Raw genomic sequence first — 12598 nt, 5'->3', positions numbered from 1 at the left:
GCATGGTCTTGGGGTGGGGAAGTGTCTCTAGCTTTTACTGACTGTGTGCCCCGATCCCAGGCAGAGAAAGTCCTCCAGTTCAACCAAGAGACTAACTTAACTGCCCTGCTGCTGGAGGCCAAGGAGCTGGAGGCTCGCGTGATCATTCTGTCCGCCAGGTGAAACGTTATTTACTGCTCTGTAACATTACCAGCACTGCTGAGCATAAATCATGGTGCAGTAATGCATATAGAGGATATTACACGGTGGCTTGAAGATAAACTGTATACCTTTGCACCACCGTGTAATGTTTTTTATATTATATGGACACATAAAAAAAAAACACACCAAAAAACCACGAGTTAATCAAAAGAATTTTAATTTTGAACCGGTTCACGATTTTGACAACACGCATCCAGTCAGTGGGAAAACACTGGGAGTGACATCATCAGAGTGAAATACTCGGAATTATTATCCATACAGGACGCTTTTTCGATGGAATAAAAACGTGTGTTCTATTCCCTTCTAGCGGGTTTCATTCATTTGGTTTGATAGCATGCAATATTGTTAGCATATCGCTTATCCTACATGTATTATGTCACTCTACCCAATGGAGAACGAGTGTTGAATATGGTTTACGATATTGCAAGACAACATGACATCATACGTCGGCGACATAAGCTCTAGCAAGCGACTGGGACAATCTGTAAACAAACATAGCCGCCAGGTTTGCTTCGTTAAATACGGAAGATTTTGAGAGAATTTTGAAAGAGAAAGACGCGTTAAACACCCGAAAGGAACGTGTATGGATAATAATAATGATAATATTGGCTGTATTTTTTTCATGGTATATCAGATATATTCCATTCAGCTACGAATATACCATTCGACTCGTTCAATATCATGCTAGCTGAATGGAATATATCTGATATATCACTCAACGCCAGCCAATATTATTTAATTATGTCACTCAGATCCATGATGTATTTCGTATGAAAAATGCGAGTTTTTCAATACGGGAAGATAAACTTCATATCTTCAAGCCAACATGTGATTTTCTTTTTATTATATAGACACATTCACACAAAAAAAGTACCCAAATTTATCAAAACAGTTCATCGATTTCCTTACGAGTGACATATAGAGATTTATGTCACGGTTTTGGTTCTCCATGTCCCGGATGTAGCTCGTATAAAAAATACGAGTGGCGTATTTCCCAGTAAAACACTCGTGTCCATATAATATTGAGCACTACTCTGTTGTTATTATTATTATTATTATTATTATTATTATTATTATTATTAGTCTTATGGTGCTCTAATGTACATTTGGTTCTTCATATAACAAGTTGACATCATACATAATAAATGGTAAATTATATTGTCTCACGGAGCACCATTAACTCCATTACTAAAAACGGAAATGTGAAAAACAGCGAAACATGGTGGTGGGAGCATCATTTTGAAATTTACCTTGTTGCTTCTCTGAATAATGCCATTCTTACTTGGTCACTGAGATTTGGTGGATGGCCTTCTCTAGGCCGAATAAATAATGTATACCTTTAGTCATATGTTAAATATACATATGTATATGGCATAGCATTTTCTCTTAAATCTTTTGAGGCATGTTATTTTCAGAACAATACAATACAATACAATACAATAATGCTTATAAACCTGTTATAAAAAAATTGCTCATAAAGGTAACTACTGTATATATAGAAGAGGCTTTTAGAGTACAACAAAAGGACTGTGACTAATGTGTGTTTGCTTATAGTGAAGACGACGCTGCTGCCGTGTACAAGACTGCTCGGTTTCTCAACATGACTGGCTCTGGTTACGTGTGGCTAGTCGGAGAGCGGGAGATGTCTGGTAAAGCTCTGAGTGAAGCTCCTGATGGTACGTATGGGATCACAAAGCTGAGCTAGAGACAATGGAAAAGCACTGGCTTTTGTCCTGCTGTCTCATTTTCATCATATTTCATTAACGTTATGTGTTTAAAAATCTTGACGATAAATTACATTCGTGACCGTTAATTAGATTACGAGTTAGTTTGGGATTAACCTTGTAAGGTTTAAAGGAAAACTGATGCACCAAGACAAGTCCAAGACAAATCTTCTCAAAGTTATTATTAACGTATATTCGTAAAACTTTATATTCGTAAAGTTATTAATGGAAGGAAGCAGGCAGCTCATTGGATTATTTTGATGCCGACACACACACAGGACTAATTGGCCTTCAGCTCATTAACGGCAAGAACGAGTCAGCACACATCAGCGATGCAGTGGCGGTTGTGGCTCAGTCCATTCAGGAGCTTTTCGAGAAGGAGAACATCACCGAACCGCCTCGGGGTTGCGTGGGCAACACCAACATCTGGAAAACTGGGCCACTCTTTAAAAGGTCAGGATGATATGCAGCTACAAGAGAGGAGAAGATTGTATCTGATCCAGGAGGATTTTTTTTTCATAATGTTCTCTGCATAAATTTGACTATATTTGCATAAATTTAATCATTTTTCTGTGCATGTGGGTGAGAGAGAAAAGCTTCTCATTTCTTCCCGGTGTCTCTCTGTACTGCAGGGTTCTGATGTCATCCAAATACCCAGAAGGCCTGACAGGACGAGTGGAATTTAATGATGATGGGGACAGGAAGTTCGCTCATTACAGCATCCTTAACTACCAGAAGAGCAGGCTGATTCAAGTCGGCATTTATAATGGAACCCAGGTGTGCGACTTTTTTGTTTTCCAGATAATATTAACAGCATTAACAGCATGATTCTGCAGTTGCACTGCTGTTGAGGCAACAATCAAGCAACACTTTCATTTTTTCCATATTTGCTTTGATGACCCTGGATGAGTAACACGGTTGAGTATAGAATTAGCAAACGCACAAAAATGTAGTTAATTAGCATACTTGCTCATCGCATGAGGACACGAAGGACTTTCTAATGATTTTTTTTTAAATATATTGATTATTTTCTTAATGAATTATGTGCTTTCTGACTATAATTTGTGTAAATGGGTCGTACTTTCAAAGTGATCTCACTGCTAAAATAATATTATATATTATAATATAATATATAATATAATATAATATAATATAATATATAAATATTATAAAATAAATAAATTTAAAAATGGGAGAACTTTATCTTCTTCTTCCCGTGATCTTTGGGAAATTTGCATGATGAACAAATAACTTCTTCCTGCTCAACATGTGACTTGAGGACATTTAATAGCGGTAAATGTGCTCATGTTCAAGTGAATTTGAACGACGTAAAATGTATATTTTGCATGGATATACAACCCCGATTCCAAAAAAGTTGGGACAAAGTACAAATTGTAAATAAAAACGGACTGCAATAATTTACAAATCTCAAAAACTGATATTGTATTCACAATAGAAAATAGACAACATATCAAATGTCGAAAGTGAGACATTTTGAAATTTCATGCCAAATATTGGCTCATTTGAAATTTCATGACAGCAACACATCTCAAAAAAGTTGGGACAGGGGCAATAAGAGGCTGGAAAAGTTAAAGGTACAAAAAAGGAACAGCTGGAGGACCAAATTGCAACTCATTAGGTCAACTGGCAATAGGTCATTAACATGACTGGGTATAAAAAGAGCATCTTGGAGTGGCAGCGGCTCTCAGAAATAAAGATGGGAAGAGGATCACCAATCCCCCTAATTCTGTGCCGACAAATAGTGGAGCAATATCAGAAAGGAGTTCGACAGTGTAAAATTGCAAAGAGTTTGAACATATCATCTACAGTGCATAATATCATCAAAAGATTCAGAGAATCTGGAAGACTCTCTGTGCGTAAGGGTCAAGGCCGGAAAACCATACTGGGTGCCCGTGATCTTCGGGCCCTTAGACGGCACTGCATCGCATACAGGCATGCTTCTGTATTGGAAATCACAAAATGGGCTCAGGAATATTTCCAGAGAACATTATCTGTGAACACAATTCACCGTGCCATCCGCCGTTGCCAGCTAAAACTCTATAGTTCAAAGAAGAAGCCGTATCTAAACATGATCCAGAAGCGCAGACGTCTTCTCTGGGCCAAGGCTCATTTAAAATGGACTGTGGCAAAGTAGAAAACTGTTCTGTGGTCAGATGAATCAAAATTTGAAGTTCTTTATGGAAATCAGGGATGCCGTGTCATTCGGACTAAAGAGGAGAAGGACAACCCAAGTTGTTGTCAGCGCTCAGTTCAGAAGCCTGCATCTCTGATGGTATGGGGTTGCATTAGTGCGTGTGGCATGGGCAGCTTACACATCTGGAAAGACACCATCAATGCTGGAAGGTACATCCAGGTTCTAGAGCAACATATGCTCCCATCCAGACGACGGCTCTTTCAGGGAAGACCTTGCATTTTCCAACATGACAATGCCAAACCACATACTGCATCAATTACAGCATCATGGCTGCGTAGAAGAAGGGTCCGGGTACTGAACTGGCCAGCCTGCAGTCCAGATCTTTCACCCATAGAAAACATTTGGTGCATCATAAAACGGAAGATACGACAAAAAAGACCTAAGACAGTTGAGCAACTAGAATCCTACATTAGACAAGAATGGGTTAACATTCCTATCCCTAAACTTGAGCAACTTGTCTCCTCAGTCCCCAGACGTTTACAGACTGTTGTAAAGAGAAAAGGGGATGTCTCACAGTGGTAAACATGGCCTTGTCCCAACTTTTTTGAGATGTGTTGTTGTCATGAAATTTAAAATCACCTAATTTTTCTCTTTAAATGATACATTTTCTCAGTTTAAACATTTGATATGTCATCTATGTTCTATTCTGAATAAAATATGGAATTTTGAAACTTCCACATCATTGCATTCCATTTTAATTTACAATTTGTACTTTGTCCCAACTTTTTTGGAATCGGGGTTGTATTTTGCATGATATGTTCAATGGATTCACATATGGTTTTAGAATTATGGTAAACTGGGACAAATGCTGTCGATTTTGTAGGTCATTTAATTTTAAATATGAACTTTTTTGTCCAGTAGGTTGTTGTGAAGGACACTTTACCTGTGCTTAAACTGTCTTCTACTTTTACTATATATATATATATATATATATGTAGGACACATAAATGACACCCCAATCATAAAGTCACCCAAAAAGAGCTACATCGAGGTTACTTGTAGCTTATTTTAGCCTGCTGTCCCCTCAGGTGGTGCTAAATAAGCAGAGGAAGATCATCTGGCCTGGAGGAGATACAGACAGGCCGAAGGGTTTCCAGATGTCCACATGGCTAAAAGTATAGTATCGGTTATACAACACATACAGTGTCTTATTTCTGAGATAAGATATCCAACTTGCTAACTAGCAAAATGTATTATGAATAGTAAAGGATGTCACTGATTTAAAACAAAACAAAAACTTTGTAATAACCCGTACAAAATAACCCCTTCAGACACAAGGAAAACTGCTATGGAACTTCATGCTATGGAAGTTCATGTGTACAATTGTACATATTATGTCCAAAGGGGATAATTTGGCTTGAATAAACCATATTTTGGTCAAAATTAAACCTAAATTTGGCTTATTCCCTGTTCTTTAACCAAAATTACTACAAAATTAAGCTATAAGCAAATTTTGGCTTGTGTCCCAAAGCCAAATTTTGACCTCAGTGGACCAAATTTTGGTCTTGCTTATACTCATGTAAACACTAGCTAGTTCATTGCTCAGCAAGCAAGCCCTGCCCACTATCAACAGAGCAATGAATATAGCGTGCCACTTCCTTCTCTGGGTGGAGTCTTACCAAATGATGATTGAAGTTCGAGGTTGTCCCCGTCGTCTCCTCGATAGTTCTTCTACATATGGAACACATAGCAGTGCATTTTTCCCACTGCATGAGAAGTCTGTATAAACAAAGCGGACAATCCTAAGGGTGTTCTCTCCAGGCATTTTAGCGCCATTAACGTTAGTTTGTTCCTGAACATGACGTATGAACAGGTGAATGTGTATTCTCTAGAATAAAATTAGTCTAAAAATTAATGTAGATATAAATATCTCATGCCAAATTATTATGACATGTTACTAAAAATAAATTAAAAATCCGAGTCCTCGTCTCCGATCTACGAGTCCAAATGCAGTTAATGCACGAGTCCGAGTCCAAGTCTGAGTCATCAGTGCTCAAGTCCAAGTCAAGTCACGAGTCCTTAAAATTGAGTCCGAATCCTGGACTTGAGTACTACAAGCCTGCTAAGCTCAAAAAATTTCTAAGTGCCACCATATGAGAACATGAGAATTTTCAAAATCAATCCAAAATTTTGTCAAAACTAGACCAAAATTAAGCCAAACTTTAAACCAAAATTTGCAAAAGGACTCTTGAGCAAAATTTAAAAGAAATTTTGGTCAAGCTCATTTAAAGGTCCCATGGCATGAAATTTTCACTTTCTGAGGTTTTTTAACGTTAAAATGAGTTCCTCTGACCTTCTTAAGTCACCCCAGTGGCTAGAAATTTCATAATGTGTAAACCAAACTATGCCCAACATTTGAGAATGGCGCGTCAAAACGGCGCGTTGATAAGCTCTTCCCTTTACTACGTCAGCAAGGGAGATGATCCCCACGCCCCCCCTCTGGATTCCCACCCACTGTATGGATTGCCCGCCCAGCTCAAAAGTTGCCACCAAACATGGAAGTTGCGCTGTACATGGATGTGACAACGCAGAAAGGAGTCTGTTTTTACTGCCGACGGGAGAGCCCCTGAAGACGCAGTGGCTTAATTTTATTTACTTCAATAATACGCTGTCGAGTCTACCTAAGACGGTGTATGTTTGTCGGAAGCATTTTCCTGAGGAATGTTTCCACAATTTGGGACAGTACAGGGCAGGTTTTGCACATCAACTGTCACTGAAGCCTGGGTCCGTACCAAGCATCCCTGCCGCATCAGCCACAAACAGCGAACAAGTAAGTGTATAACTGTTAAGTTGTTTTGCCGTGTTTTAAAATCGGTGCGTTAGCCTTGCAATGGCTACATTAGCTGTGCAGCTAACCGCTTCCTGCAGTTAGCCAGGTACTCTGCGCTACAAAACCAAAAAGCATGCAGCATGCTCTGTTAAACTGAGTTTAGTCTGGAAATTGACTGTAACTTATGAGCTTATGTTTTGCCGTGTTTTAAAATCGGTGCCACGTTAGCCTTGCAATGGCTACATTAGCTGTGCAGCTAACCGCTTCCTGCAGTTAGCCAGGTACTCTGCGCTACAAAACCAAAAAGCATGCAGCATGCTCTGTTATAATAGCCAATCAAAACAGTTTTTACAAAGACACCCACATTCTTTTTTTTAAGTCACTCGTTCATTTTATTTGTTTGTTTGTTCAGTAAAAACCCAAACATTTGTTGAATTTATTTTATTTCCTCGCGTCGCACCTTAATGACGTCAGCGCACGGTATTTTTCCCTTCGCGGTTTGTTCTTTCTCTCTCGCCATAGTAAGACACCCACATCCGTTTGTTCTGACCCACTGGAGGGAGCGTCACAGTGCTGTTAGCCAATCAGAGGTAACACGTTTACATGTCATGAATATTAATGATAAGACCCGCCCCCACGCTCTACCCTTCCCCGCCTCCTGCTTCTCATTAGCAAAACGACGCACTGGGAAAAGCGCTGAAATGGGGCTTTCTCCCAGGAGGCTATATCTACGTGCCGAGGGTTCATTTCAAGAAAGGCTGTAGATATAACATCCGGAAACCTCCACGAGCCCGTTTAAAGCATCAACAAACCACCATGCCATGGGACCTTTAAATATTTTGGCTTATTTTTAAGGTCCAGCTTTGGTCAACAGACCAAGCCAACATTAGGTCTGATTTTGGTTAAAATTTTGGCTTAATTTTGGTCAAACTTTAGCCAAAATATTTCATAAGGACAGAGTAGTCATGGTTTTTCCAACATGTTGGTCCACAAACTACTTTCTGTGCTGCACCATAAATTCTGCCCATCCTTCACACAATTCACCAAAAAAATTCCCCTGAACTATTCTTTCTCCCAATTTATGATGTATTACAGATAGTCACAATACATCAGGAGCCTTTTGTGTATGTCAAGCCGACCTTGCAGGATGGGACCTGCAGGGAAGAGTACACACCAAACGGAGTCTTAATTAAAAAGGTGATCTGCACTGGACCAAATGAGACCATCCCAGGTAACACAACAGGGACGTTTACAATACGAGATGCATACATATATAAACAGTAGGTATTTATATATGTATGTGATGAACTGTGTGTGCAAGCATGATGTCAACAGTGTGCATGTGTTAGTGTGTGCAGGTTAAGAGGTTAAGATGTAGGAACGTGTGTGGCTTTGTGTTTGCAAACTGATTATGCTTCCTTTGCAAACTACGCAAGTTTATGTCGTGTGTACGGTATGTCGTGAATGCCATTGTGTGTTTTCACCAGAGAGCTATGGAGGCTTTGTGATTCATCTCATGTAAGTTAGAAATAATGTGCTCCATATGCTGTAGCTGTTGTGAGTGTAATGTCCGATCTGTAGTGACAACGTACACAGGGTTCTTGTATGATGATGGAGACTCCAGAATAATCTAAGGCTAGTAAAGTCGAAGGGGTTTGTTATTTTACACAGAAATATAGAATCATTGATATAAAGTTTTCAGGAAATAGATGTTTATAGAACATTTATGGAAGGAGTCTCCAGTGTCGGTGCTTTGTAATAAGTGGTACGTTTTCCACCATTGGAAAGTCTTTAGGTTTCTCGGCACTTTCTGTTTTCTTGGAAACATGCCAAGATTTTTTTTTATTTGGTCTTATTAACATCGAGATAAAAACGAAAAGCTAGTGAGATGGCGAATGTATAAACATTTTAATCATTGGGAAATTTCTATGGAATAAGATTGTTAAACCAGTTCAGGATGTTAGTGGAGTGAATGTGAAGAGAATGGTGTGATTATTTAAACAGCTATCTGTCCAAACCTTGTTCTTGTTCTTTCAAACGGCTTGATTTGCCATCTGGTTTGGTTACAGGACGCCCAATAGTACCTCAGTGCTGTTATGGATTCTGCATTGACCTACTAATCAAGCTGGCCATGACAATGAACTTTACTTATGAGGTCCATCTAGTGGCTGATGGGAAATTTGGAACGCAGGAGAGAGTGAGTTTGGATTTACGTCTCTAAGAAGATTATTTTCATGCAATAAATTATTTTTGTTTGTTGTAATGTTGCTTGTGTTATTCCTGACCTCTTTAAATTTATGCAGATTAAAAAGGAATTGTAGAAGTGGTATTGTTTATCAGGGATCTCGTCCTCTCGTCAAAGCAACACTCTGTACAGCAAGTAGTTAATGATTTTGTGAATAGAAGTGATTAGTGTTCAAAATATCACATTTATGCAAAGAAATTCTTACATGTAGGCTACATTTAGGCTAAGCATTTCAAGCTACATTTAGGCTAAACATTTCAGGCTACGTTTAGGCTAAACATTTCAGGCTACATTTAAACTAAACATTTCAGGCTACGTTTAGGCTAAACATTTCAGGTTACGTTTAGGCTAAACATTTCAGGCTACGTTTAGGCTAAGCATTTCAGGCTACGTTTAGGCTAAGCATTTCAAGCTACATTTAGGCTAAACATTTCAGGCTACGTTTAGGCTAAACATTTCAGGCTACATTTAGGCTAAGCATTTCAAGCTACATTTAGGCTAAACATTTCAGGCTACGTTTAGGCTAAACATTTCAGGCTACATTTAAACTAAACATTTCAGGCTACGTTTAGGCTAAACATTTCAGGTTACGTTTAGGCTAAACATTTCAGGTTACGTTTAGGCTAAACATTTCAGGCTACGTTTAGGCTAAACATTTCAGGCTACGTTTAGGCTAAACATTTCAGGCTACGTTTAGGCTAAACATTTCAGGCTACGTTTAGGCTAAACATTTCAGGCTACGTTTAGGCTAAACATTTCAGGCTACGTTTAGGCTAAACATTTCAGGCTACGTTTAGGCTAAACATTTCAGGTTACGTTTAGGCTAAACATTTCAGGCTACGTTTAGGCTAAACATTTCAGGCTACGTTTAGGCTAAACATTTCAGGCTACGTTTAGGCTAAACATTTCAGGCTACGTTTAGGCTAAACATTTCAGGCTATGTTTAGGCTAAACATTTCAGGCTACGTTTAGGCTAAACATTTCAGGCTACGTTTAGGGTAAACATTTCAGGCTACATTTAGGCTAAACATTTCAGGCTACATTTAGGCTAAACATTTCAGGCTACATTTAGGCTAAACATTTCAGGCTACATTTATGCTAAACATTTCAGGCTACATTTAGGCTAAACATTTCAGGCTACATTTAGGCTAAACATTTCAGGTTACAGTTAGGCTAAACATTTCAGTTTACATTTAGGCTAAACATTTCAGGCTACATTTAGGCTAAACATTTCAGGTTACAGTTAGGCTAAACATTTCAGGCTACATTTAGGCTAAACATTTCAGGCTACATTTAGGCTAAACATTTCAGGCTACGTTTAGGCTAAACATTTCAGGTTACGTTTAGGCTAAACATTTCAGGTTACGTTTAGGCTAAACATTTCAGGCTACGTTTAGGCTAAACATTTCAGGCTACGTTTAGGCTAAACATTTCAGGCTACGTTTAGGCTAAACATTTCAGGCTACGTTTAGGCTAAACATTTCAGGTTACGTTTAGGCTAAACATTTCAGGTTACGTTTAGGCTAAACATTTCAGGTTACGTTTCGGCTAAACATTTCAGGCTACGTTTAGGCTAAACATTTCAGGCTACGTTTAGGCTAAACATTTCAGGCTACGTTTAGGCTAAACATTTCAGGCTACGTTTAGGCTAAACATTTCAGTTTACATTTAGGCTAAACATTTCAGGCTACATTTAGGCTAAACATTTCAGGCTACATTTAGGCTAAACATTTCAGGCTACGTTTAGGCTAAACATTTCAGGCTACATTTAGGCTAAACATTTCAGGTTACATTTAGGTTAAACATTTCAGTTTACATTTCAGGCTCCATTTAGGCTAAGCATTTCAGGCTCCATTTAGGCTAAGCATTTCAGGCTACATTTAGGCTAAACATTTCAGGCTCCATTTAGGCTAAACATTTCAGGCTACATTTAGGCTAAGCATTTCAGGCTCCATTTAGGCTAAACATTTCAGGCTACATTTAGGCTAAGTATTTTTGGCTACATTTATTTGAAGCATTTTGGGCTACGTTTAGGCTAATCATTTCTAGCTAGCATCAACTTTTGCAGTTTACTCTCTTCAAGACTGTAAATCTACTAATATCGTTCTTCTCTTTGTGTGTATGTGTGTTTTAACTATTTAACAATTATTCACTGAAGGTGAAGTGAATATCTGTGAATAATAACAGAGACGACGTTGAGGTTATTATTCACCGATATTCACTGAGCCTGAGGCAGATAATTGTTTTAGTGTAAATACACAGGTGATTATTTAAAAAAAATCATGTTAAAAAAAATTATTTCAAACTTCAAAAGCGGCATGCAAATGTGTCACTTATCTACACCGAGTCACATAAAACACTTTGTTTTGAAATCGATAAAATAAGTCACAATTCCACTTTACCTTTGAATAGTTTTAGACCAAACATTGTAGCATCTTTAGTGCTTTAAGGAACAGCACTTTCTTTTATCATTTGTAATTCTTCCTCACTTACCGTGAAAAAGCAATCGGCCGCCATTTTGCCAAGTCGCTCGAGGTGATTATTGTGGAATAGTCAAAATTTCTCGACCAATCAGCGCGTGCGATTTCCTATAATCACCTCCATATTTCTACTGATTCTCTTTTTCTCTTGGTTGCAGGTGAACAACAGCAACAAGAAGGAGTGGAATGGTATGATGGGAGAGCTCCTGGGTGGCCTTGCAGACATGATCGTGGCTCCGCTAACGATAAACAATGAACGAGCTCAGTACATTGAATTCTCCAAACCGTTCAAATATCAGGGACTCACCATCCTTGTGAAAAAGGTACACCTGCTCCTCCTAGGGTGGGAGCATGAAACATGTATTAGCATTTTACCGCTAGTAAGTCTGTGAAAGAGTACAATGGTTGTCACTATTACATGAAGGATTAGCTATTAAAAAGGTTAAAGACTCGTAGCTTTATTCTGTGTATTCTATTGCGGTCTGACAACACAAATTACTGCTTGATGACATATTTTATATGTTTATTTATATATCGTTACTACTGTCATAGATGTATTTACTTGCTACTGTATGTATCACTAAGTGCTTACATTATCTCCCAATCTTTTGTAGGACGCATTAGTTACCCTACAGGTGGTAAGAAATGTGAGACACGTCACTGTGTGTTACAGGAAATCCCTCGTAGTACGCTGGACTCGTTCATGCAGCCATTCCAGAGCACGCTGTGGCTGCTGGTGGGTCTGTCGGTGCATGTGGTGGCGGTGATGCTTTACCTACTAGACCGGTTCAGGTACACATTGGTGTTGGTGTGACTTGCTATGTCTTCCATGTGACGCGTCTCTCTCTGAGATTTTTTCCATGCGTTCTGGGTGTGTTTCTTTTATTGGAAGAAAAGTGGCATCACTGTTGCTGTTGGCTTGGAGGTGGAAAAATGTGTGCTGGCTGTCCTGTGTGGGATCAA

The 12598-nt window shown here is 38.8% G+C and overlaps 1 protein-coding gene across 3 annotated transcripts in view; it reads left to right on the top strand.

Moving 5' to 3' along the window:
- grin1a (glutamate receptor, ionotropic, N-methyl D-aspartate 1a) overlaps positions 1-12598 on the top strand; it is a 52128-nt gene that overhangs the window by 18701 nt on the left and 20829 nt on the right. For all 3 annotated transcript variants that reach the window (XM_060934975.1, XM_060934974.1, XM_060934973.1), the window contains 9 exons: positions 61-158; positions 1756-1877; positions 2204-2378; positions 2558-2702; positions 5169-5255; positions 8006-8141; positions 8980-9107; positions 11794-11958; positions 12309-12427. In XM_060934975.1, the coding sequence (XP_060790958.1) occupies positions 61-158; positions 1756-1877; positions 2204-2378; positions 2558-2702; positions 5169-5255; positions 8006-8141; positions 8980-9107; positions 11794-11958; positions 12309-12427 (1175 nt within the window). The remainder of the gene's footprint in view (positions 1-60; positions 159-1755; positions 1878-2203; positions 2379-2557; positions 2703-5168; positions 5256-8005; positions 8142-8979; positions 9108-11793; positions 11959-12308; positions 12428-12598) is intronic.

Source organism: Neoarius graeffei, chromosome 12 (assembly GCF_027579695.1).
Source record: "Neoarius graeffei isolate fNeoGra1 chromosome 12, fNeoGra1.pri, whole genome shotgun sequence".
NCBI lineage: Eukaryota > Metazoa > Chordata > Actinopteri > Siluriformes > Ariidae > Neoarius > Neoarius graeffei.
Note: the sequence above shows the minus strand (reverse complement) of the source record. Positions and strands in the feature narration are given on the sequence as shown.